Source organism: Lagopus muta, chromosome 2, assembly GCF_023343835.1.
Source record: "Lagopus muta isolate bLagMut1 chromosome 2, bLagMut1 primary, whole genome shotgun sequence".
NCBI lineage: Eukaryota > Metazoa > Chordata > Aves > Galliformes > Phasianidae > Lagopus > Lagopus muta.
This window is the reverse complement of record NC_064434.1, coordinates 71,977,822-72,005,251: the sequence shown is the minus strand read 5'-3', so window position 1 is coordinate 72,005,251 and position 27,430 is coordinate 71,977,822. Positions and strand designations below refer to the sequence as shown.

Sequence of the window (27,430 nt, the reverse complement as noted above, 5' to 3'; positions counted from 1 at the left end):
ACAGCAGACGTTTCTGGATCCTCGATGTCACTGCACTCATGGCAGGAACCTGCTTCCTACAGGAGCTCTGCAGGGGCTCACACTAAGGGAGGAAACATGACTGGAAAGTGCAATGTCTTTTCCCCCAGGACAGCTTTTGATAATGCAGGAATGGTCTTCAGCTACCAGCTGCACAGGGAATCAAAAAGCTTGCTGATAGGTAAATAAAGAAAGAAAAATGAAAGCAGACAAAATCCACTCCCTCCTCCACAACTATTAGATGCAGAACAAAAGCAGCCACCAGCAGGTTAGTTAAGTAATTCTGTACTGACAGTGATGTCAGTTGGCTTTCAAGCAAAGCCTGAGCTCCGCCCTTACAAATCATATCTTTGTACTTCCTAAGTCAGAGTCTTACATGATCTCACCTAGACACAAAATGTGAAGTCTAAACCATTCTGGTCCTATTTCTGCTGTGAACAGCTGCGGCGCATCACGAATAGTAAGCAACTTCCACAAGGGCTCACGGCATCAAAATGTCGAGTGCTGCTTTCACATTGCGGTCTCCTTCCACCATCTGCTGGATTGTCAGTGTTTTTGCAGCAGTTAGCATTCAGAGAATTTATGTATTTGTTTTTTTAAGGGCATGATTACTCCTTTGAATCTTCTCCCTTTCTCTCCTCTCCCTCATTTCTCAGGTCTATGTTGCTACTTCTGAGGTCCTGAATGAATAGCAGTGAATAAATGTTGCTGAGTCTTCATGGGAAGTCATGTCTTACCCAAAGTATTGCCAGATACAGGGGGCTTTGTTTGCTTTTTGTTGGTGGTGTTTTTTGTTTTTTGGTTTTGTTTTTTGTAGGGTTTTTTTATTATTATTATTATTTATTTTTGAGAAAGGAAGTGTTTAATCTGCTGTTGCAAACATAAAAAGAAGTCATGCACTGATATTTTTCTTTCTAATGTAAAAGACCGTTTTGCAGACAAAAGTAAGTTGTGTGCTATCTCTAAATGAATCTTTCCTATTTCTATTACTCCATGGTGGCATGAACAGGATTTTGGCTTTACGTAGAATTATCAGGAGATGGGAAATGCTAAATTCCCCTTCTATACACATCTGCATGTGCACACATCCCACCTCTATTTTTAGGTTTGTTTTCCAGATCAGCAGCATATTTTAGCCTGCCTTACAGTCCAGAATATGGAAGTGGTTGGTGTTCATGCACTCAGTGTCAAAAGCTATGCAGCAACATTGGTGGTCAGGAGAGCTTTGGTACAGGAGGAGATTTATCAGAAAGGAATGGAAAGAACATGGATTTCAGCCTGATAGTCATGGTGTTTTTAAAGTAGACTCTTACTATTATAGCTTGCCTGAGGACTTACATGCAGAGCTAACCAAAAGTCGGGCATTTTCTCTGTGGCTTTTGTTTTTATCCGAGGACAGGTCTGCACAGGGATCTGTAAAAAACATTTTTTTAAAGCACAGCTGGTAGAGAACTGTCAGAGATCTCTAGGGTGGGTTTAAATATGTAACTCCAACGTGACTGTCTATTATAAAATGGGCTTCCCACAAAAAAAAAAAAAAAAAAAAAAAAAAAAAAGAAAGGAAAGATTGTGAGATCTCCAAAGAAACAGCTTCACTCAGCATTTATTTATGCAGTAATTTCAATGGAAACCAGAAGAGAACTGGGCTAAGGTCAAACACTTCTAGAAAACGCCATCTCCACTTTCTTTTTTTTTTCTCTTTTTTTTTTTTTTTTTTTTTTTTGAGAAAGCAGAGTTTATTTTTTTTACAATATAGTGCTATAACTCTACAATGGGAATTTCCAAGAACTATTTGACACTGAATTAAAAAAAAAAAAAAAGAACCGATTAAACCGATTAGATGTCTTGTCTTGGCAGGAGGTGTACAAGCAATAAAACATCTGAAGATTAAAATCTCCAATAAGGATGGTTATTTTGGATGCCTTCATTTTTGGGCAGCTGATGGAAGATAGTCATACTTTCATGAGATGATTCAGCTTCTGAATGCTGGGTGCCATTACAGTGTTTCTACAGTCCACATGCTGACTAGCAGTTATTTTGGTTTTCAAATGGTGTAGCTATTGTGTTACATTTTCCTGTGTGTAAAAAAATGGTAACAAGTGCCCCAGCAGTGTGCTTGGAGGCTTCCCATGTTGCTGTCTATAAAATGCTTTGAATGAACTCTAATGGAGGACCTCACAGACACACAGAAGGCCGCTAGCACCACTTTTACCCGACTGAGATGTAAGGAGTGAAGCAATACTGTGGCAATAAGACAAATGACTCTTTTTTATTATTCCTGTACACAGGGCAGGAAACGGACCAAAATTAGACCTGCAAAGCCAAGTTCAAAACTACAGCAAACCCCCCTGTCTTTATAATGAGATTGTAAAAGAGATGTGTTTCTAAAAATGAGCTGATCTTGGGGTTTGTCCTTTGATCCCACTGTCTTTAAAGTACATTGCAAAAACTGAAGAGATTGTAACCTCTCAGAAAAGCTTTTACAGCATCTAACAAGAGCCCTTCTCTGACTTTGAAGATACCCTGCAATCAATTAAGAGGGCCCTAAATAATGTTGGAGTGAGTCAGGAATTTTGCAGAATAACTGGCAAGCTTCCACTTGGAGAGAATCACTGGGAATACGAGAAAGCAGGGAGGATTAACCGCCCCCATTAAAGACAACAGCATTAGGAGCTGTTTTACAAACACCAGTGCTTCTTGCTTAATGCTTTCAGAGCTGCTGTTCTCAGCTAAATTGATGAGTCTTTATTTTTAGTGTAGGAAATTCAGAATAAGCTTGGAAGAACTTCTCAGAAGTCCAATGTACAGCTCAAAATGTTAAAAGTACATCTTGATACAGCTGACTTTTGCTTTTTCCTTGTGAAGTTAATTAAGCCAGTGTAATCTGAAGTGCAATGGAAGATGAGGAAGAATATTTTAAAGCTGTTTTCCTTTGCTTTACAGTGATGTAAAAGACTGCCAGAGGTGGAACGCAGCAGTAGTTTGGGTCTTTCAAGACCAAACTTCCCACTGAGGAAATAATTTTGCTTTCAACCAGTGCCTGACCAATTTCTCCACTGATCTGAAAATCAGAGATAACTTTGGTGTACACAGAAAGCTATCTCCATGCTTCCAGAAGGGATAACAGCTCACCAGTGAAAAGCTATTCACCTAAGCTGCAATTTCTTAAGCTAAGGCATCAGAAAACACTTCATACTCATCATTTGGAAAGCACACTAAGTTCCAAACCTTCATATTTGCAAATAAAGATACCTATGAGTTGTAAGAAAAGTGAAAGCCCCCTTCCTGTGCCCTCTCTTTTTCCTTTCTTTCTGTCCTCTCCAAAATAAAATGGCATTTTGCTTTGTTCTCACTGAAATAAGCAAGAACTGGATTGGACCCTGAGGTTTGGTTATATCTGGGATTTTTTTAATCTGCTTTCCTGTGGTAAGGCTCTACTCCCAGTAATGTCTCCAGGCATTTAAAAAGACTAAAGGCTTCTGGGGTTGCAGTTAGTAGATATTCATGTAGGAGTCACAAAGTATTTTCCCCACTATTGCAGATCCTCTTATCCAGTTCATTATCATTAGAGTTCGCTATAGACTAAAATCCAGCAAAACACTCAGAATTGTACTTAGAATAATGTAATGTTTACATGAGCTGCTGGATGCAGATCTGTAGGTAAAGGCCATTATGGAGAAACAACGTGATGCCATATAGATGTTTTCTCAATTGTCACATTTCTTCCAGATCTATACACACTTTTCAGGCTGAAGGCTGAAGAAGGATGGGCTGTGCACATTTTAACAGCCCTCTTACTTCTACATGAGCCAACAGTAAAATCCATTTTAACTTTGCCATCTGGCTCTGAGTCCTGGCAAAGGGGAGAGGTTAAAGACAAAATGCTGTAGCCTACAGCTGAAAGGGAAGTCCTACTTTTTTTTTTTTCTCTTTTCTTTTTTCTTTTTATTTCTTTTTTTTTTTAAAAAAAAGGGAAAACAAGCAGGGTCAACAAAAGGGAAAGCAGGCTGTGACTGGGAAGCTTTCTAATTCCAGTCTGTACAGTGAATGATCTTCAGTTACATGGAGCAGATAAAAAATGACTGCAGATTTCAGCAGTGCTCTGTTGAGCAGCATAGCAAAATAAAGACAGATGGCAAAGGATTATATCTGATTCTTTCTCACAATTCATCTTTTCCAGACCATTCCACTGCGCTCTCTATAACTAGAGATTTACCAGCTTGACTTCCCCTCTATGGCTCACAGTGACAATCCACATACTACAGATTTGTGAAAATCAGAGCTCAGGGTGTCTTGAAGGCAATGGGGAAGGTGTGATCCAGAATACAGTCTGTTGCTTCTCTGCTTCCCTTAATTTCTTTTACATCTTCATCTGTTCTAATACCTTTGAAACCTGCAGATCTGCTCTCTCTCTTTTGATTTTCTTTGCGTTCATCAGTCTTCTCTTTAAGTCTCTTATTTTGTCCAATTAAAAATAGAGGAAATGGCAGTTACCGTTGTTTTTATACCTTTCTTTTTCCATTCCTTTCTTTTTATCTGCAGTAGCATGCTTTTCACAAAAAAAAAAAAAAAAAAAAAAAAAAAAAAAAAAAAGTGGATGGCACAATTCAGTGACAACAGCACCATCTTCTGTCTGCAGAGATTATGCAGCCTTCACTCACGCTTCCCTGAGTCCTCCAAGAGGTGGGGCTGCTCGAGACTCCTGGATCTACAGCTGGACGTTGAGCTCTTCACGAGCTTGAGAGTCTGAACAAGTCTGACTTTATGTGGGGAAGTGTGGGTGTATGAAAGGCTACAAAAGTTTCATCTTTCATACCACTTATCCCTGGAGCAACCTTTTCATCTGCCTTTTATTATCCTCCTCACAAAAACTCAGTTGCAGAACTTACGCTGCATTTTTCTTCCCTGTGGCTTGATATATTGCCAGTTTATAATTTTTATTATTATTATTTTTGCTTCTTGCAATTAGTGCTATCCTTCTTCTCTACACATATGACTGCACTGACTGTCCTCAGGGGTGCAGGAGGCAATCATTTGCAACCTTAAGAAATTTGCAGTTGAAATGGATGAGAAGATAAGCGCAGTCAGGGGACCATCTTATTAGTTCACATATATAGCTTAGGGTTTGTGTCAGTGTTAAAACAAAGCCATGTTTGTGGAATGAGAGAGGAAAACAAGGTGGTGTGAGCATGAATAAAAGCATGAAGCATGAAGGTACTTGCTTGAAAGTCCAATGTACGGACAATTAGGACTGGTAGCATTGGGTAGGTCAGTGTGAAAGCCAATGTTTTGGCATTAGATAAAAGGATGGGAAAGTATAAAGTCAAAGATTATTTTGGATATTTGTGAAGTTACAAAGCAAGGGATAACTAGAAGAGGATCCTGCAACTGACTAAGCATAGATTTCCTTTGGTTGGAAACTTCAGTGAGAGTAAATCTTGCTGACTGCAGGAAACTTGGTCAGTGAGGGTCTGAAATGGAACTGGATCAGATAAACTCCCTACTCACTCTAAGTGGAAAGTAAGTTCAGAAATGGAGGAGGCAGAGAAGGTAATAGCTGAAGAGACAGGCTGAATCTCATTTTACAAGTAGAATTTTTGCTGATTGAGACAGATAATTTAAGTTCTTTACAGAGAGAGTGGCGAGGTGCTGGAACAGGCTGCCCAAAGAGGTTGTGGTTGCCCTGTCCTGGAGGTGTTCAAGGCCAGACTGGATGGGGCCCTGGGCAGCCTGGTCTAGTATTAAATGGGGAGGTTGGTGGCCCTGCATGTGGCAGGGGATTGGAGATCCATGATCCTTGAGGTCCCTTCCAACCCTGGCCATTCTGTGATTCTGTGATTAAAAGAGGAAAGATTAAAATATACTTGCATCACAACCCAAAAGAGCTAGAAGAAAGATTTAGAAGCAGTGTAGGGGAGGAAATTAAACAGGATTGAGAGGATAAGAAAATGAAAGTACAGCCAACTTACAGAAATTATCTGATCACCTACTTGGCTGGACATTATTCCTCTTCTGGTTTGAACGTTTCAGCCTCTATCCCTCTTAGCCAAGCATTCAAGGGCTAAAGAACAAACTGATCTATATGAGATGGCTTTCTTCTTTGCCTCTCTCATCCCTTTTAACTCTTTCTCCTATTCCCTGGCAGACAGCAGAAATTTCTAATGTACTACTGCTTTCAGTGCTAGTCAGAAAGGGATAATCCCTACTGTTCCCTTCTTTTTCTTAGCTTCTTACCTATCTTTCTGATTTTTTTTTTTTTTTTTTGCCCTTTAGATTTCTGCATCACACTCAGATACTCTCTAGTCTAACCACTTGTGAGCTGAATTCCTCATCCACTTGTCTGATCTGACAATCTGCAGTAATGCAGTTCAAATGTAAATGCTGTGTTTCAGCTGATAAGATTTTGCACCCATTGTGATAAAAATAAAGGCAAGGTGGAATTCAGACAATAATGGAGAACAACAAAGCACCTGATATGTTATTGTTTTGATTAGTACCCATCGTACACACCTTTAAAGCTTCATTTAGCTAGGTCCTGCATGTGCCTGGAACTTGTGGGGACTTATTCAAGCCTGTTAAAAGAAGTGCCAACAATATATCTTGACTGCGTGCCTTAGGTAACAAATGGAAGAATTACTAAAGACATCAGAGTGACTGGATAAGCAAACAAAACATGCTATAGCATGGAATAGTTTTCAGCTGCTAGCATTCTGTTCAGTTTTTTCAAACATTCTGTCATTCCTCTTCTGCAAAGTGTTTTTGTGTGAGTGAAACAAGGTACAATGTTTTACTTAACATTTAATTGTATCTCTGAATTGTTTTCTTGATCTTTTTCTGGAGTAGGTATTTTATTAACTAAATACATGCAAAGTGTTAAAGTGTACAGAAACCTTATCAACAAGCAGGATTAAAATTTGTTCCTTTTCCCACATTGGTGGACTTGTGTTCTGCCATGGTCACGTGGACAGGTCTCAGCGACTAGAGAATGCCTGTTTTATAAATGATCATTTGAAGCTGGCGGCCCATGGCTTCAACAGGTATGCTCTGTGCTGGATAAAAAACTGGCTGGAGGACCAAGCCCGGAGAGCGGAGGCAGATGGAGTTAAATCCAGCAGGCGACTGGTCACGAATGGTGCTCCCCAGGGGTCAGTCTTGGGACCTCTCCTGTTTAATATCTTTATGGATGATCTGAACAAGGGGATTAAGTGTACCCTCAGTAAATTTGCAGGTCACACTGAGTTGGGGAGAAGCAATGATGTGCCTGAGGGTAGGAAGGCCTGACAGGCTGGATTGCTGGACTGAGGTCAGTGAGATAAAGATCAGCATGACCAAGTCCTGGGTCCTGCACTTTGGCCACATCAACCTCCATGCATCACTACAGACTTGGGGCAGAGTGGCTGGAAGGCTGCACGGAGCAAAAGGATCCTGGGTCATTAGTTGACAGCTGGCTAATCATGAGCCAGGAGTGCACCCAGGTGGCCAAGAAGGCCCATGGCATCCTGGCTTGTATCAGAAATGGTGCAGCCAGCAGGAGCCAGGAGGTGACTGTCCCCCTGCACTCAGTTCTAGTGAGGCCACACCTCAGATACTATGTACAGTTTTGGGCCCCTCACTACTAGAAAGACACTGAGGGCCTGGAGTGTGTCCAGAGAAGGGCAACAAAATTGGTGAGGGCCCGGAACAATGGGGAGCAGCTGAGAGAATTGGGGTTGTTCAGTCTGGAGAAGAGCAGGCTCAGGGGAGAACTTACTGCCCTCCACAGCTCCCTGGAAGGAGGCTGTGGTGAGGTGGAGTTTGGCCTCTTCTGCCAGGTAACTGCAATAGGACGAGAAGTAATGGGCTCAATGGGCACCAGGGGAGGTTTAGGTTGAATATTAGGAATTTTTTCTTCTCAGTAGTGAGGCATTTGCACAGGCTGCCGAGGGAGGTGGCGGAGTCAGTGTCAGCGATGTTCAAGAAAGGTGGAGACGTGGCAATGACGGACAGGGTTAGCGAGCACAGTGGGGACAGGTCGACAGCCGCACTTCGTATCGACTTGACTGGCAAGCCGCCCCGACCCACGGGGATACCGCCCCTCCCCTCAGTCCTCAGCTGGGCGCGGCCATTGGGAGCGGCGCACACCGCCTGCTGGGCCCCGCCCGCGCCTGCGCAGAGTGCAGAGAGGCTCCCCCGCCCGCGATGGAGGTGGTGCTGGCCGACGCGCTGCTCGCTCGCGGCGGGGATCCCGGCGAGCTGCTGCGGGCCGTGTGCGCGCCGCTCTCCGCCGATCGCGCGGAGGCGCTGCGCCTCCTGCTCCAGCGCCTGGCCGCCGGCGGGCCGCGGGGAGAGGCGGAAGGCGAGGCGCTGCGGCGGGCCGCCTGGGAGGTGGCGCTGGAGCGGTGCCGGCCGCTGCTGCGCCTCGGGGAGGGGGCGGCGGGCGGCGCGGAGCAGCTGCGGCTGGGTCGGGCGGCGCGGGGCGCGCTGCGGTACTGCGTGCAGCTCTGCGGAGCGCCGCTGGCCGCCCGTCTGGCCCGCGACGCGCTGGCCGAGCTGGCGGGCGGCGGGCCGGGCGCGGAGGCGGCGGTGGAAGCCCTGGCGGCGGCGGCGCCGTGGCTGGAGGAGCCGGCGCTGGTGGCGCGCTGCGCGGCTGTCGCGCTGGCGCTGGTGCGCGAGGAGGGCGAAGGCGAAGCGGCGGCCGCGCTGGTGGCCGGGCGGCTGCTGCCGGCGCTGGGCGGCAACGGGCCGGCGTTCAGACGCGTGTGGGACGGGCTGCTGGGTGGCGGGCCGACGCCGCGGGCCGGGCGGGCGCTGCTGGCGCTGAGCGCGCTGGCCGACGCGCTGCTGCCGCCGCGGGGCCTGGGGGCGGCGGCGGATGCGCGGCTGTGTCCTCGCTTCTGGCGGCTGGTGCAGGAGGGGCTGACAGAGCGGGACGGGCTGTGTCGGAAGAGGGCCCGCTACCTGCTGAAGCGCGCCGTGGACCTCAGCGGCGGTCAGGCCGCCTGCCTGCGCTGCCCTTCGGACAGCCCGGACGGTACGGCCCCGTGTCGCGTTCAGAGTCTGTGCGAGCCGGCAGTATAGGGCCTTCGTCCCTCTCCTTCGGCCCTGCCTCTCTTCGGGAAACTGAGGTGGTGGGGGGCGGCTGGGCAGGGCTGGGCCCTAAGGTTGTGTCTGTGTGGAAGAGCAGGACGTCCTCCCGAGCCCCTGTTGCAGAACTAGCACAACTTCAGAAGGGTCAGAGTGCTTAATGAGGTGCTTGAGACTCGCACCGACCGACTTTAATCGTTGTCATAGAGTGGTTGGGCTGGATTGGGTGAGTCCCAGACCCTGGTTTGTGTTGGACTGATGGGATTGTGGACTTGTAAAGTCGTTTGAGTTAGAAAGGACCTTCTAAGACCACCTCGTCCAACTGCCATGCAGTGAACAAGGGCCCCTACTGCTCGGGGCCCCCTGCAGCCTGACCTTGGATGTATCTAGGGCTGGGGCATTCACCACCTCTCTGGGCAACCTGTGCCAGTGACTCACTACCCTCACTGTAAAAAGCTCTGTATCCAACCCAGATCTCCACTCTTTTCATTTGAAACCATTTTCCCTTGTTCTGTCAGAACACACCTTGCTAAAGAGGCTGTCCCCTTCTTATAGCCCCCTTGGACCGCTCTCAGTCCTCCTTGGAGCCTTCTCCAGGCTGAACAGCCCCAGCTCTCTCATCCTCTCATTGCAGAGAAGGTGTTCCATCCCTTGGATCACTTTTTTAACTCTCCTCTAATACACCTCAGGGTGCTGAGGCATGCTGTGTCCTGCTTGTTCTCAGCCTGCAAGACCACTTGGATATGTTCTACCAGTCACATGGGAATTATAACCAAAGGCTTGTGGGCTTGTAGAGTTTGTTGTGGTGGCCTCAATCATTTAAAACTGAATTCTGTAGAAGTTGGGGTGAAGAAAGGCTCTCTTTCTATCTTAGGATGTTGAATTTAATCTTTTGCAGGATGGATTCCAGAGGAACTGTGCCTGATTATATGTTTTTGTTGCTTTTAGAATCAAGTCTGTTTTGGTGGTCTGCTGAGGAGGATGAGAAACTCCTGCAGTTCTGGGAAACTTACATTTTGATAATGGAAACTTTGGAAGGAAACCAGGTGAGGATGCCTCAGAACCTGTGCTTAACCATAGTTTGTATGTGATAGGTTTCTTTTGGCACCTATACTGTAGGTTTTCTTTGGTTCTGTTTTTGATTTTTTTTTTTTTTTAAATATTTGTTGGAAGGTATCTAAATGTTAACGGGCCTCTTCTTGTTTTGAGTATCTGTATGGGAACTGCTGAGTCACAGCCTGAACCTCTGATTGATCACCTGAGGTGAGCCATGGGTCAGCCAGAGGAGCACAGGTGAAGGCAATTCACCTGTGCTGCAGGAAGGGGTGGAGCCAGGCTGCACCCCTCCTAGACCTATTTAAGAGCTGGCTACCAGAGGGGAAGGATCTCTTCTGGAGATCTGCTCTGCTGGAGTTTTGTGAGCAAGCCCAGGATAGGGGTAAGCTTTCTGTTTATTCTCTTTTGTTATCGTAGTCTGCTTTGCCTAACTCTCTTGTTTATTTTGTAATTATAACATCATAATATTCTTTGATTATACAGTATCTGGAATATAGCAAGCGTGATTTATTTAGAGGAAAATTCTAGAATTTATTCCAACTGTGAAAGAATTCTGATTAAAGCTCTGGACTGAACTAAGAAAGGGAAACCTGGGCTGTAAGTTGTTTCAGGACCATGGCTAACCTGATCCATTGTGCAAATCAGGCTGCTGCGCTTGATAACTTCTTCTCAGTAGAGGGCGATACGATTCTGTAGTAAAGTACTTTGTGAACTTGAGCAGAAGTAATTCTGCTCTTGATTCGGAGTACTGGATAGAAGGAGGCCTCTGCAGTTGTGTGATGTTATGGCAATAGTCAGTTGTGACCATCTCTTTGTAGCTTACTTATTTTACACTATTTATTATTTTTCCTGTAGCTGAGTGAAATAGTATTTATCAAAATGGTTGTCTTTAGAGTTTTGTGCTCTTCTATCAGAAACCTTCACATTATAATTTGATGAATGGGATAGTTGTTTGTTGGGAAGTCTTGTTTTGAAGATACAGTAGTGGGGAGCAGCATCAGTTCATCTTAAGTGGCAGACTGTAATTCAGTGCTATGTACCAGCCCTGGGATCAGTTGCACAGGCATTGTTTGTATTGTCAATTGCTGTGTTAGTGTATTGATAGTAAATTCCACCCCATGTCTAAGTGCTGATTCTTAGGTTTGAGTAATAAACAGACTACTTATGTTGCATCTGATTTACGTTTCAGATCCATGTCATAAAGCCAGTATTACCTAAATTAAACAGTTTATATGAGCTTGCTATATCAGGAGAAAAAGGTAAGACATCATTTTCTGAAACATCTCATGAATGTAAGGCAATTAAGTCTCATTTTTTTTCTTTGATGTTGTTATAACAGCTCTTTGCTAAGTTTTACAGATGGTGCTTTTCTGCTCTGTGGTGCAACAACAAGAAATCCTACCATATGACAAAATTGCATTTTAATTCCTCATGCCACTAAACCTAATTAAAAGGTCCTTTCCTGCTGTATTTTGTTTTACTTGAGCTATTGTGAAAACAAAACAAAGTCAGGAATTCTTAAGGTAGATCTTACAAGTCACCTGTGCAACTCTGTAGAAAGAGGAGGGTGAAAAGAAAGCCTCAGTGGAAGAGGAAAGAGAATGAATAAAAGGAGCCAGCAATGTGGTGGGATTTGCTACAGGGCAAAATGGGGCTAGTCTAATTAGTGCAAAGTGGTGGAAGTTCAAGTTCCCAGATTTTTAAAGTAGAATAATGGCAAATGAGAAAGTGTTGCAGGCAAATACAATATTTGGACAAGAAGACTTGTAATAAAAAGGATGAAACATGGTTTCTTCTGTTTTGTAGTCATTTTCGTTTGTGACTGATGAAGCTTGGAATAAATTTTGGGAATCATGCTAATATATTTTTTGCCTAGGGGATTTAGTAAGGCATTTTTATAAAGCTAATAGCTGTAATAGTCTTTTTGAAATCCATTGTGTGTTATCCAGAGTGTCAATATGTTGTGTATTTAATACACTTCCTTAAAACATGGAGTTGGTTAGGGATTATGCTGGTGTGTCACTGTTGATTCTATGTTAATTTAGAAGAATTTGCTGTTGTAACAGGTTGTTGGTTGTTTCACCCATCGTGGCACATGTGCATCTATAAAAGAATGTTTGAGAGTGAGAATAAATCACTGACAAAGGAAGGAGTTCTTCATTTTTTGGAGCTTTATGAAACAAAGCATCTTCCAAATTCGCTTGGTTTTTCAGAGGTAAGAGGCTTGGCATTACTTGCCAGATTAAGCAGATGTTCTAACCTGTAATATGTTGTAACACCAGTTGCCTCAGTAGCTTTTTCAATTAAATGCATTCTGTATAAATACCCTCTTATCACAGAATCACAGAATAACAGATGTAGCCGTGTTAATGACAGCTGTATTTTTAATTGGTGTCAAATATAATATCACTTGTTAAATGGCTTGGCTAGAGAGGAGTGCATTTTTATGTGTAGTCATTCACTCACGTTTCAGACAAATGTTCTCTAAAGTTACCATTGTATTGAAACTTCTTTCAGAAGTTAAATTAGCAGGAGAAGGGTTGGTGCTTCAGATTTCCACAGACCTTGGCCCTCCCCAAAATTATTAATCATTATTAATTGGCTGAACAGAATAAAAAGTGAACTTAGTCAAGTCTGCGTGCAATATCTCCTACTTAAGGATTCTGGCTCTCTGTCTCTACTTCTAAAATGAAATGAAGTAATCCTAGTTTGTCTCAATCTATGAGTGCTTTGCAAGTATACAGTTAGCCAGTGTTGTTCTTCTTTTCTCAGTTTATTATTGGACCATTAATGGATGCCCTCTCAGAAAGTTCCCTTTATAGTAGGTAAGCCACTGATTTATTAAATGCAGTGTTTATTGGAATTGTCCTAATAATACTCATTTCAGCATGTTAGCAAAATCTTGGGTAAAGAAAAAAACATTAATAAGTAAATGGTGTTTACTAAACTCATGGGTAAAGAATTTCTCAGGAAAGATGGGTGGCTGTAAGATGAAGCAGATTCAATTTCAGCAACATAGGGTTGCCATAAGGTCCCAGTTAACACTGGAAATCAAGTGAGAAATCACTGGAAATCAAGTGAGGCATGGTAAATGGCTGGAATGGCTATGGCTATCTTTTATTTTTCTTAAATTGTGTTTGGAAGGTGTTGCAAATTCATAACTGATAGAATTTTTTTTTTTTCCAAAATACAGCAGATTTGAGGTCAGGAGATGACAGTGACCTGCTTTGGTATAAATATATAAAAAACCAAACAAATAAAAACAGATGAAAATTGGAAGGGTTCTGAATTGTGATACCTTCAGGCTACTGATGACCTTAAATTCTTTGTGTTAGTTACAGAGGGAGTGCTGAGAATGGGAAATAACATGCTGAAAGCACGTTTTGCCAGTTGAAATTACTTGGGTGAAGAACAGTCAGCTGGTGATCTAAAATGGTGCTAGGTTAATCCATGAGTCTTCTGTCTTAGCTTCTGTACTTCTGATAAAACATATGTTGGGATATTGCTGAAAGTAGAGGAGAAGTATGTGTTTGATTTTACCAGGAATATACAAAGCTGTTTGGGTTGATGCCAAGCTGTAGGAGAGAAAACTGTAGAATTTTGTGATTGCCTTGTGCTAATCCTTGGTTGGCAGGTTTTTGAGGCTGTATATGTCTGTTCAGAGAATTTTCTGATTTTGTTCCATGGGCCTTGCTGACCTGTTTTACCCAAAGACCTGTCGCATATCATGTGTGCAGGCACAGTGTTGAATCCACAGTGCCATTTCTTAATGTGAGCTTAACACAGGATGATCCCAGCCTTGAGAAACTAGAGGCTGTGCTTGAATGCTTGAGTATGCTGATACATACTGTGTGCTTGGAGGTGTCCAGGCAGATTGGCATTTCAGTAACTTTCTTCGTCATCTCTGTATTTGCCAGATGCTGTTGAAACACTGGGCAAAGTGGAGGGAGCAGGATAATGCACTCCATCTCAGTGCCCTGTTGGAACAGTCTCTGTAGTGAATTTACCTCTGAGCTGCATTTTATTTTTGTTTAGGGTCAGTCCTACTTGTAGCTGCTAACACGACAGTTGTGTATTTCCTATTTAAAACCCAACAGGACACCAAGTCAGCTAATGGGAGCCTGTCCTCCTTTGGGAATGAGGCTGCAGAAATTTTTGGCTACTTATCTGATGCTTCTTCCAGAAGAAGAAAAAGGTAAGTTTCCTTTTCACCTCTTCTTTTTTTTTTTTTTTTTATTTTAAGAAGTCAAATTAAAACTACAGACCCATTTTCCATATCCCGTGTGTGCATTTGCCACAGTTTTTCCACATTACTTGAGGGGAAAGAAGTAGTAGTTCTCATTTTGACAGTGGAATTTCCACTTTTGAAGAGAGAATTCCTCAAAGATTTTGAGGGACTGCTGTAAAAAGCTACAAAATTGTTTTAAGGAAAACTGAAGCGTGCTTACTTTATTTTATTAGAAGAAAAAAAAGATAAACCTCAGTTCTGAAGGTTAAGAGCTTTTTGCAGTTTGGCTAATGCAGCACTACTCAAAGAAATCTTCAGAACTGACATTCTGTGGTGTGGATTCTTTGGCTTGTTAGGTTGAGTTACCAAAACAAACAGAATCACAGAATCACCCGGGTTGGAAGGGACCCCAAGGATCATGTAGTTCCAACCCCCCTGCCTAGCAGGGCCACCAAACATACACATTCAGATCAGGTTGCCCAGGACCCCATCCAACCTGGCCTTGAACACTTACAAGGACGGGGCATCCACAACCTCCCTGGGCAGCCCGTTCCAGGGCCTAACCACTCTCCTAGTAAAGAACTTCCCCCTAACGTCCAACCTAAATCTTCCCTCCTTCAACTTAAAACCATTTCCCCTAGTCCTGCTGTTGTCAGCCCTTTTGAAGAGTTTACTCCCCTCCTGGGTGTAGGTTCCCTTCAGGTACTGATAGGCTGCAATGAGGTCACCCCGCAGCCTTCTCTTCTCCAGGCTGAACAAGCCCAACTCCCTCAGCCTGTCCTGATAGGGGAGGTGCTCCAGCCCCCTGATCATCTTAGTCGCCCTCCTCTGGACCCTTTCCAAAATCTCAATGTCTTTCTTGTACTGAGGGCTCCACACCTGGACACAGTACTCCAGGTGGGGCCTCACAAGAGCCGAGTAGAGAGGGACAATCACCTCCCTGTCCCTGCTGACCACCCCTCTCCTGATGGAGCCCAGGATCCCATTTGCCTTTCGAGCTGCCAGAGCGCACTGCTGGCTCATGTTCAGTCTCTCATCCATCAGGACCCCCAGGTCCTTCTCTGCCGAGCTGCTCTCAAGGACCACTCCTCCCAGCCTGTACAGGTGCCTGGGGTTCTTCCAGCCCAAATGCAAAACCTTGCACTTTGCTGTGTTGAACCTCATCAGGTTCACCTGAGCCCAGCCTTCCAGCCTGTCGAGGTCCCTCTGAATGGCATCCCTTCCTTCCACCGTATCAACCGCACCACTCAGCTTGGTGTCGTCAGCAAACTTGCTGAGGGTGCACTCAATTCCCTCATCGATGTCATTAATAAAGATGTTAAAGAGCACCGGTCCCAAGACAGACCCTTGGGGGACACCACTTGTTACCGGCCTCCACCTGGACATAGAGCCATTGACCACCACCCTCTGTCTGCGGCCTTTCAACCAATTGCTTATCCAATGTGCCATTGGATGATGGATAACAATGTGCCAGACCTTTCTGGTCACAGTCTGTGCAGTGGGGTGTTCAAAAGAACCAGTCAGAGCGCTAAAGAAGTTGAATAAGGATTCTTTCATTATGAGGTTGATGCAGAAAGATCTCTGGGATGCTAATGTTCTTCCTCTGAGTCCTTCTCATTTAAATGCATTTGAGATAAGGAAATCGCACTTGATTTATTTTGTTTACTTTTATTTTAAGGTGGTTTCCTGTTAAAGTTTATTCAGAAGATGACAAATCGGCATTGGTGTGCTGTTCCCATTTTGTTTCTTTCTATGGCTCTAGCATACATCCCTGCATTTAAAGTACTGGGCACTGATGGACTTCATGCTTTAAGGTAAAACACACTTTGTTCTTACAGACTTCTTGTGAGGATATGTACTGAACTCCTAGAGCCAGAATTTAGTTCATCTCTTATTTCTGGGATGATCTGGTTGTCTGTGATAATGAAAGATTCCATCTCCTTTATGTCTGATTCACAGAAGAATGCAATTGATGAACTAAATATTCATACCACAGGGTGACTTAAAGAAAATAAAAATAAAAAGCAAACAGTGTTTTCAGACAATTGCCATCACTTCTTTTTTGGCATTGTTTTTCCTTAGTCTTCTCTACTTTCTATCTGATCTTTTAATTAGATTAAAACCTTGTGTAATGGTAGGTGAGGCTATAAAGCCAGCCCACAAAACTAGAGTCTGAAAGACCTGTAAATAAAAGGCCAGCTTAAGTTCTTAGCACACACCTTGTTCTTGTATCTACTGATGTTTGGTAAGTGCATTTATTCATTTTCAAGGCATGTTAAAAGTCAGTGATTACTCCAGTCTAAGTGAATTTAAACTTTGCAATAAAACTTCACTTTTAATCACTATTCCTTAGGCTACAAAGAAAAAGTCAAGACCTATCTGCTGACGAGAGCAGTGGATTTCCTTCAGTTTCTTTCACTGCAGTTTAGGAACTTGTTGGCATATCTATTTTCTTTCTCTGACAGAGAAATAAGTGCAAACGTTTATCAGTTTGAACTGATGTGACCATAGAGATTCTTTGTTTCAGGTTGCCTGAATCAGAGAGCATACCGTGATTGTGTTATATCTGGTAGAATGTGTTGCTAAATACAATTTAACATACTGAAAATAGTAATTAGCAAGTATAAGATGCTTTTGAACATCCTCAATGTTTTGTTCTACATATTTTTACATATTTTTCCTATTTGCAGAGATGTCCTTCAGTGTACCATGATTACACATCAGATTTTGTTGCGTGGAGCTGCTCAGTGCTATCTTCTTCAAACAGCCATGCATTTGACAGACGTGGTGAGGTTTTGGTTTTGTTTTGTTTTTTTTTGCTGATGTGGTAGAAATGCACTAATGCTTTTCTTGGTTAAACGGAGTATAACAGAATTCCTAGACAGAACACAGAGCAATTGATTTTCTGGATTTGCCTTTTTTTTTTTTTTAAGCAACTACTTATGTCATAAAATCATTTGAGTTGGATGAGATTTCTTTTGAAAGTCATCTAGTTCAACTCTCCTGCAGTGAACAGAGATACCTACAGCTGGATCAGGTTGCTCAGAGTCCTGTCTAGCTTGACCTTGCACGTCTCCTGGGGCATCCACCTCCTCTCTGGACAGCCTATTCCAGTGCTTCACTACCCTTATCATTAAAAAAAAAAAAAAAAAACTTAAATATGGCTAAGCTTCTGTTAACTTTAATTTTCATAAGATGAGGGGTTTCTTTGTTACGTTTTATTAGTTGATATTTTCTTTAGTATTTTCATGCACTGGTTGTAAAACAGTACCCTATTATAACATATGCTGTATTAACTATGATTTTAACAGTTATGAATGTTCATTTAGTTCCTAAATACCTAAAAGAATAAAAGTATTAATATCAGAATGATAAAGCTGTTGTAAATGTTGAAGTAGCAAAAACTTCATTCAGTAGACAGATGATTTATGTTGTTATAACATGCTTGCTTAGATGAGTGGACTCTAAGCATTACCCCTCAGTTATGAGCTTCCGTGTTGAACTGAATTGTTTTTTCAGAACTAGAAATAGTGCTTAACGGTGACTGAGTTATGTCATTAATTTAAAAGGTTTTAATAATGGATAGCACAGTTCTTTTAGCCAGTTGTTAATTTTCAGGTAGATTTCAGGAAGAGAGGTGTTGAGACTTCAGTCTGTATGGTTCCTCCCAACTCAAACCATTGTATAATTTTAATGCTGGAGGAACTCAATTGTATTCCTTCCTAAGGGTAAGGTTGTTCCCTAAGAACCAAAAATGAGTGTTCAGTGGAAAGGAAAGATCACTTCCTTCTTTTGCAACATTTGTCAGATGAGAGCAACTTCCTGAATCATCAAGTAGGTGTTACCCATTGAATAGCTGTCAACATAATGTACAATTTTCATTCACTTTTTCAGGAGAAAGTGTCTCTTCCAGAGGTTGCCAGCTTTCTTTTGTCCCTTAGACCAGAGGAGTCCCTAAGGAGAGATACCACGTTATGGGTAGAGGTGAGAACCAAAGCTACTTTTATGTTCACCAAAGCTACTTTTATGTTCACCAAAGCTTTTTAATACCAATAGAAATGCATGATTAATTACTGCTTATGTAATATTAAACTTATTATCAACATTTGCGTTGGCATATTTGAGTTTTCTGGATGTGGAGTCCTAAGGGTTTTGCTTGAAAGCTGATTTTCCTTTAATGCCATAGAAGCGTTAATGCTAACCATACAAAAAAAATACTCAGCAGATTCAAAACTAAAGAATTCTAAGCTGTATCATCATAGCTGTTAAAGGTAATAGGAGGGGAGAAGATGACCTGTCTCTTCTGCAGAATTGAGAACTTCTGTGGGAAGAAGAAGGTCTTTCTTGAGGCAAAGTGTTTTTTAATTTCTTCAGAGCTTCTGTGTACCAACTGGGTCTTGTTCTTAATCACTAGAATATCTAGTATTGCAGTTTTTACATGTAAGCATACCAAAATGCATATCAGAATCAGTTCTTACTGAGTCTTTTGGTCCCCAAATACTGTCCTTTGAGAGCTTTCTGTATCATTGCAGCCCCAGTCTTCTGCTTTGTTTGCCATTACAGTAGCAACTAAATTCACAGTTGGTAAGCCTGTGCCAGTATCTGTAACCTCTCCCACCAGGGATCCACGCTCTCTCTTCTAAATCATTGGTATCATAAAGTAGAATCTGCGAAGCAGGGCATCCATGGAATTCACAGAGCCATGACTTGGGCTTTTCCTCTCTGCTTTTATTAAGGATATCACGTGGGTGTAACATCCATAGCTGAAGCTGTTCTTGGTTAGCAGGCTCTCCAGACAATTATTTCTATATAATGTTTATATATAAGTTATCATCTTTGTGACTGCTTTCTTTTCCTCCTCCTTAAATTTGCTTCTGTAAAATTTCATCTAATGGAACAAACTAAAGGGTGATAGTTTTCTAGTATGGTGCACGTTCACCCTTTCCCTTAATTCTGAGAGTATTGTTGGAGATAATGTGAGTCTCTGTATGGCCAGTATGTGGGCCAAAAAATGTACGAGCTGCCTCTGATTTGCACTTTGCATGCAAACACAGCTCAGGCAGGAATAACAGGGTAAGCTCAGAGGGAAGAATATGCCTAGCATGTAGAGTGGGATTGTGAATTTTGAATTTCTAGGTATATGTCTGTAAGATATGTACATAAGATGCAAATTTCCATGAAAAATTACTCCAAGAAGAAATCAGTTTGTATATAGGATATACCAGAGGCAACTGAGTAAGTAGCTGTAGCTTTGGCTGGATGTGCAGCCATAGAAGGTTTTTGCAGCATTGTTCTGTTATCTGTGCTGTACAATTTATCTTATCCCACTGATTTTTTTTTTTAATATGTAAAACAACAATGCGATTTTCATTAGATAACATTTGATGATCAGAAGCCTCTTCTGGGACAAGGGGATTTTACCAGCATTATTTAAATTTCAGAGTTTTTCTTTTTTTTTCCCTTATGTTGGTACCAATGATCACAATCACAGAATCACCCAGGTTGGAAGGGACCTCAAGGATCATGTAGTTCCAACCCCCCTGCCTAGCAGGGCCACCAAACATACTGTATAATCAAGATGTTATAATTACAATATAACTGTATAATCAATAGATATCAAGATGTTAAAATTACAATATAATCAAGAGAATTAGGCAAAGTAAACAACGATCACAAAAGAGAATAAGTGGAAGAGCTTACCCTTTGGCTGAGCTCAGCAGAAAACACCAAGAGAGGTGATCTCCAGAAGAGATCCTTCCCCTCTGGTAGCTAGCTCTTAAATAGGTCTAGGAGGGGTGGAGCCTGGCACCACCCCTTCCTGCAGCACAGGTGAATTGCCTTCACCTGTGCTCCTCTGGCTGACTCATGGCTCGCCTCAGACGATTAATCAGAGGTTCAGGCCGTGACTCAGCAGTTCCCATACACATACACATTCAGATCAGGCTGCCCAGGACCCCGTCCAACCTGGCCTTAAACACGTCCAAGGACGGGGCATCCACAACCTCCCTGGGCAGCCCGTTCCAGGGCCTAACCACTCTCCTAGTAAAGAACTTCCCCCTAACATCCAACCTAAATCTTCCCTCCTTCAACTTAAAACCATTTCCCCTAGTCCTGCTGTTGTCAGCCCTTTTGAAGAGTTTACTCCCCTCCTGGGTGTAGGTTCCCTTCAGGTACTGATAGGCTGCAATGAGGTCACCCCGCAGCCTTCTCTTCTCCAGGCTGAACAAGCCCAACTCCCTCAGCCTGTCCTGATAGGGGAGGTGCTCCAGCCCCCTGATCATCTTAGTCGCCCTCCTCTGGACCCTTTCCAAAATCTCTTTGTCCTCTTCGTGGATGCTCTGAATGACTCTATTTCTCTGTGTGGATTGTAGCATGCTAAGCCTCTTGGTAGCTCCAGTGTAGACCTGTTACGGTGTGGATTTGCTGATGTAACACTTCATATTTCAGTGCTTTAACATACTGCTGTCATCTTGGTGATGTCAGCAGAGTAAAATAGCAACATACTGGTTTTAATTTAGCTTTGCAGTTGGCTGCAAGTGAACAACGGATGCTTTGGGAAGTCAGTGTGCTCTGATTTTGAGCATCAGGAGATCTCATCTCTGTGTCTGTATGTGAGCAGTCTTGTGAGAGAGTACCTTAAGACACCTGTGTCTGAAGGTAAGTTAAATATTTATTAATATAAAATAGTTTTGATGATAATTTTAAAAATATTTTAAAAAGATTTTGGTTTTTAGAAGAGTTATTAGCTTGTTTATATTGTACCTATCCAAATTCTACTCAAGTTGTGACATCTATCATTCTTAAATACAAACTTTGTTTTTTTTAATCTCATTTTTTTCATCATAAAAAATAGCCCTACAGTATTGAAAACTGAGCCTTAATATTCAGTTTTATTGCTGTGGTGATGCTTGTCCATTAGACTTGTTTTGTTACTTTTCTGGGGATGCATGAAAATGTTGCCGTATGGCAGCAGAGGAAAACACAAATCTGGATGGATACCCGTCTGGTAATCTTGAAAGAAAATCTATGGCATTTGTCAGCAAGATGTAAAATGACCTCATATATTTATGGAGAGAGAATTTGGAATCGTGGTTATGCAGTTCACTGCACACCTTCCAGAAGCAGATGAGCTGTGGTTTTTACCAGGGAATGTTCTTTGTACTCTGTATAGATATGCAGGTAAATTTTGAAGAGACTTCTTTCCTCACTACCACAGTTTGATTTATTACATAACTTCTCTTCAGAGTTTTCTTTCTAGTACATTGAAATGAGTGTCAGATTGATTGGTTTGAATGCTGCCTAACTTTGTGTGACACTCCTTTTGATACTGGCCTGCAGAAGACACAAAAGCTAGGTCAGAATTGGCTTATGATAAACAGCTTCAGAAGCTTTACACAGCCTAGAAACTTAGTGTCTAATCATAATACAGTGAAGCTGCAAAGAAATTTTGTTGATTAGTTCTCCGGGGTAAACCCTCTACTAAAAGATTTTAGCAGATCTTTTCTGCTGCCTGAAATGTTCTAGTACTTTATGTGTACTATCTGCAACTCCGTGGCATACGTCTGCTTCACTTTTTAAAGGGGGTGTTTGTTTTATTTTGATTTGGTATGAATTTCAGTTTATAAGCAGCTCTATGAAGGGGGAAGGGCCATATCCAGCTGCTTGAACTGCACCTCCAAAGTTTGTTTTGCTTTCTGAACTTCTGGAGCCAAAAACCCTGAAACTACCCTAAGTACAATTACATGTTCAATATGGAAAGTTCAGTTCAGCTTTTTAAAGTTTCCTTCTGATATGTTAGCTTTAGTTCTTGATACATCTTCTAGCTGGTTATAATAACAGCTGATGTTTCTGAGGAAGCATTATGAGATTACATTGTTTAACTTCGTTGAGTATGCAGTGTTCTTTTAGAAGCAATAGATAAGTGTGCTGTGAGTCTGTTACTACAACACGTTTTCTAAAATTGATTTTGGCATGGAGGCAAACAGGGTCAACTTCTGTGAGGTGTAGAAAAGAAAACACTTGTTTGAGTTTGTATATAGAAAAAAGAATGCAGAAAATGATCTTCTTAACACTAGTTGTTTTGATAGTTTGTTAAATTAACATGATGCTATTTTCTAAATGCTGTGGAAACCTTAAAATATCTTTGATCAGGAGAAAATTGCTCTATGCCTGACTGGTTTGAAGCTAAGCTTGTTGCAACAATGATTCTGTTGGCTGCTGATGTGGAACAGATGAGGAATAAATCCAGGTAAGTATGAACTACCTTGTCTTACATTTATCTCTCCTTTTTTTTTTATTTTTTAATCCCCTGACACTCAAAAGGTCTGATAGAAGTCTGATCATATCAGCAAGTTGTCCTTTTTTCCCTTTTCCCTGTGGACTTTGGGTCAAGTTAACAGTTTGTAGACAACTGCAAACATACTGGCTGGGTAACATTTCCATAGTTTTTTAAGTGACATGGAAACCTATGGGCTATTTATTTCCATAAGTGACTTCAGCACTTAAGGCAGATACTCAGAAGAAGACTTTCTTTTTAATTTTTGTTTTTGTGTAGTGGAAAAAGCAACATAAAATGGATTGAACTAGAGGCTTTCTTGAACCCTCTTCTGGATGTCTTGATGAAACTTGGCAGTAATGCTTACATACCAACACTGAAAACAGATAAAAGCCTACAGCTTCTCTTGAAGTTATTGCAGACCCGTTCGTTAAAATGTTCCAATACACAAGATGGTTAGTGATATCTTCAGTATACTGTGTCTTATATTAATTACAGTCTAACTAAAACTAAGATACTTCCATGTTTTAAGACTATTATCAATTTAATACAAGCCTAGAAGTGGTAAATGTGAAAATCTGACATATCCTTGTTGAAATTAGGTTCAGTCCTACGGAGGTTCTTCTGAAGGTGCCCCAGGGACTGGGAATTGAGAATGTGGAACCTTTCTCAAAAAGCACTTGTTACCCATTACATTAGATTTGTGGATATCTAAACCGTGGAGAATGAGCCCACGTTGCAAGTATCTGTAGGCCTGTTCTTTGCCAGTCTGTGGATTTCACAAGTTGTCTAGACAGTTCAAAAATAAATAAGTTTACAAATCCAGCCTAGCCTGTTTAGTTACGCTGGGTTCAGGTGGAGCCTTCCCTGAGTGCATCAAGTGATCCTGGTAGACACTGTTTCCATGGTTGACTGGTAGATACTTTTCCTTCAATTAACGCTACACAGTTCTGCAAAAATTAGGATGTCCCTGATCATTTCACAGTAACTGGTATCATTTCACTTGGCATGCTCAACTGACTTGATTTAGCTTGGTCCTGGTTAAAAGCAGGAAGATGAAGAGGTGCTCACTAAGCACAAGTGTGGTCATCTGACTGTCCAGGAGGTTTGACCTGTGCCACTGGCTGAACATCTTAACTTGTAGCCATGGACTCCAGCAACTGTGGAGCCTTACAGCTCCTTCTGATAAAGCTTTGTCAGTTTGTAACCAGACTGTATCTTCCTGACAGTGAGGAATTGCAGTATAATTTTCATGGTTAGGATGCTAAACTTGAACAGGATGAATCTTGGTGGATTTTTTTCATCCTCTCCATATTATTTTTCAGTGTCTTATTAATAAAATGCAATATGAGAGTATCTTTGGAGCAGTGTCTGAATGTCTACACTCTAATATGGGGAGAAAAATGATTGGTATTCTGCATCCAGATTTTGTAAAGATGTTTTAATGCAGACTTGAAGTAAATGCAAACCCTTATTTTAAGTGCTTTATAAAGTCAGCTCCCTTCCCCCTCTCCTCCAAAAAAATTGCAGCTATTTGAAATGTCGAGTGCTAATTACGTGAGTTTTGCAGTTCATGTTTTTTAGTATTTTCTTCTGTAAATCATTTCTTTATCTGCCTCTGTGTTTTCTAGGGTAGGTGCAGTCAGTCGCTGCTTCTTTGGAAATTTAGATGCCCAACTTAGTATTTCATGTTCTGCTGCTGGAGTTCTTAAGCTGTTGCAAGGCTGAGCATCACGGTGTTTGCCTCCTTTTGAATGCCCCGATAGATCAGGACCCTTTTGAGTTGGACTTGTAATTTTGTGTTAAGATAAACAAGGATTGCTTTTCCTACATCATTTCCTATAATTTTAATGTTTTTCCATCTTGCACAGGAGAGACAAGTACTAAATCTTGTTTCTTGAGTTGTGAACTGGCTGTATTGGGGGGTGGGATATAATGCTGCAGAATACAGAAGTTTTGCTGCTAAGTTGGTTAAAAACGAGGTGAGCAGTTATGGGAACAAGAGAAAATGGGAGGGAAGGAAAAAGGGATTTTATAAACTTGTAAAACAAAAATAATAGCAATTTGAATATTTTTTACTTAGGAATGCTATAATGGGGCTAGACACATCCTGAAAGCAGCAGTGTTTTTCCAGAGGTCTTAGCATCTATGCAGACTTCACTGCTTCTGCTGTTTGCTATTTATTGTTTGTAATAGTGTTAGAGAGCCGCTGACAGAGAAATGGATTTTGTTGTATTAAGTGTTCATCTGAGGAATTTCTGTTTTTAATTGCATAATGCTTTACAATGATGTGAAGCTTAAATCACTTTTAGAAAAAGTGATGAGATGTTAATAATGTGACATTTAACCTGCTGGTTCTATACAAATAAAGCGTCAGAAATGCAGCCCAATAAGCTATTTTAACATAGAGCATTGAAGGTAAGCTCAGTATTGATTTGGAACTTCTGGAAATGCATCTTGTTACACTTCCACCTTCTGGAAGATCTGCAAAAATGTTGCTACATTAAATGTAATTGAAGGTCAGTGCCAAGAAAAACCCAAAACAGCAGATGTAACCTCTGAGTAATTCTTCTGAATACAGAAACTAGTGACTTCTGTCTTTAGAACAGGATGGTTGTGCAGAGGTTTGTAGCTGCATGTGCATATTGATACTTCATTTATTTGACTTTCATTTGCAGCTAGCCCAAACCCTCCGGAACTCAGATCTAAGTGTGTTTGTGGATAAGTATGCTTTACCAGGGGCACCTACTTTCTTTGTGTAGTAAACCTGTCTTATTGCTTGTGAAATGCTATATTTTGCAGTATATTTGTGGAGTCCAGCCTTTTCTAAGAGAAAGTACTCCGTTTTGTATAATAACCTTCTGTGATGTTAAGCCAAGAGATCAAAATCTTTTAGGATTGGTCTTTATGCAAATTTCAATTACCTCCAAACACTTTGAAAGCAGGCAAAACCCACACCATTTTAACTTCTGTGGGTATTAGAAGGGAATAGCTGCATTTTTGTTACAGTGAGTTGCTGGATGTAGAGACTTTGTTTCTTTATTAAGGAGTAAGTTCACCAGTAAGGTGTTTGTGCGCAGGGGTAGAACCAGAATGAGTGTGCATTAAGAACTGGAAAATAGCACTCTGGTCTTTGGGTTCCCTGTGGATGTGTGTTTTCAGTTTTGTTATCTAATTCTTGTTAAATCCAAGGAGAGTGTATCACCTGGCTTGATTCTTGGGACTCTGGTTTGTGCCACTAAAGAGCACAGAGCTATGTTAAAGTGTTATCAGGTATTTGAGTACTTAGTACTATAAAATATCAGCACTGTAACAAATCTGAATGGTGTCATTTGTTTAAGAAAGCATACTACCTTGTGCTAATATATCTATCCTGCTTTTCACACAGATGAGGTACTGTTTTTTATCTGGAAATCTTTAGTGACACCTGTGGAGAGTGTTCTTGAATTCATACTCCGGCGGCTTACTGCAAACGAGTTAAGTACGGTAAGTAATTACTGGGAGGCTTCCTTTGGTGTGGTGTTGCTTGGTAATTTGATTTACCAATGTCTGAGTTTTCATATCAAATTTGTTAATGCCTAAAAAGTCCATTTGCTTAGAAACACTTCTGTATTTTTTTTAATAGGCACTGTTATGTACTATTTGACAAAAAGTGAGTTTAGGAAAGAAAGCTGATGTAGAATTTGTAAAGGAATTTATATGGAAAAATGTTCAGATGTGATAATAGAAGTTAAAGTTGCTGCTTGTATTTGGTGAAATGAAAAAAAAAAAAGTGAAGTCTGTGAGAGAACAGTGCAGTATCAATAACACAGGTGCCTGTTTCTGCAAAAGTAAAGGACAGAAGCCTGGGGCTCCAGGCTGCTTTCAGTTTGTACTTTTCGTACTCTTTCTGAGAAAGGGAAGTGTGAAAGAAGGAAGAAAGGTTGATAAGCAATCCCCAAAATGCAAGTGTGACAGAAGAAGGGTAAGAAAAGTTGTACTGCATCGAAGCAAGTGCTAGAGTTGAATCAGAAGAATTTCCAAGTCTGAAAGATGGTGAAATTGCAAAGGTGCTGCTACTAAAACGAAGGGATTTTTTGTTTGTCATACAGTTCCTTGAGTTTAAAAAATAATAATAAAGTCGTTCAGCTGCAGTGACTGCTGCTGTTTTCCTTGCACTATTGCTGTTGACATTATTTTTCTGTTTTCAGTTTGGTTCTTCCTCTTACTACTTCAGTTTACCTTTGTATCCTCTTTCGTAGGTCGGTGACCTGGATCGTTGTGACCTATACTTAGCTTTAGTTCCAGAGATTGTGAACTTGTGCTTGCAACTCAGCTCAAAGAAGTTAACAACTGTCAAGAATTTCATCTCATCCCTGACTAATGCCTCTATTCATAATTTTCAGGGAACAAATTCTGCAGAGGTAATTCAGTATTACTTAGAGCAGTAAATACTGATACAAAGTAAATGAGACAGCGGTTATTGATTAATACAGATACATGAAATTATAATCATAACTATAAGACAAAGTAATATGTGTGTATGCATATACTTCCCAACATGTCTAATTAGTTGGCAGCATTGTGTCAACATAAAATATTTGAACCTAGGATTTTTAATAGGTTTTGTTTTCTTACCTTACTTTTTAAAAGTAGTTGGTGAAACTTAATTGAAAACTGTAGTTGACTATAATGGGCTAAATGTATTCAAAAGCTTTTTCCTCAAACATGAACTGGATTTTCCTGGGAAGTTATATCTAAATGAAATTGCCTTTGGCGTGTTGCAGCATTAGCTTGAACATGCAGTGAAA

At 41.4% G+C, this 27,430-nt stretch overlaps 1 protein-coding gene across 1 annotated transcript in view; it reads left to right on the top strand.

The window, feature by feature from the left end:
- The first annotated feature begins 8,193 nt into the window (after positions 1–8,193).
- The window catches only part of TARBP1 (TAR (HIV-1) RNA binding protein 1), a 35,165-nt gene continuing 15,928 nt past the window's right edge, over positions 8,194–27,430 (top strand). The window contains exons 1-14 of the mRNA XM_048935263.1: positions 8,194–9,028; positions 10,030–10,127; positions 11,327–11,396; positions 12,204–12,352; positions 12,910–12,962; positions 14,235–14,332; positions 16,044–16,179; positions 17,056–17,152; positions 18,260–18,349; positions 20,884–21,022; positions 22,517–22,613; positions 22,920–23,095; positions 26,029–26,126; positions 26,882–27,043. Coding sequence (XP_048791220.1) covers positions 8,197–9,028; positions 10,030–10,127; positions 11,327–11,396; positions 12,204–12,352; positions 12,910–12,962; positions 14,235–14,332; positions 16,044–16,179; positions 17,056–17,152; positions 18,260–18,349; positions 20,884–21,022; positions 22,517–22,613; positions 22,920–23,095; positions 26,029–26,126; positions 26,882–27,043 — 2,295 coding nt within the window. The 5' untranslated portion in view covers positions 8,194–8,196. The remainder of the gene's footprint in view (positions 9,029–10,029; positions 10,128–11,326; positions 11,397–12,203; positions 12,353–12,909; positions 12,963–14,234; positions 14,333–16,043; positions 16,180–17,055; positions 17,153–18,259; positions 18,350–20,883; positions 21,023–22,516; positions 22,614–22,919; positions 23,096–26,028; positions 26,127–26,881; positions 27,044–27,430) is intronic.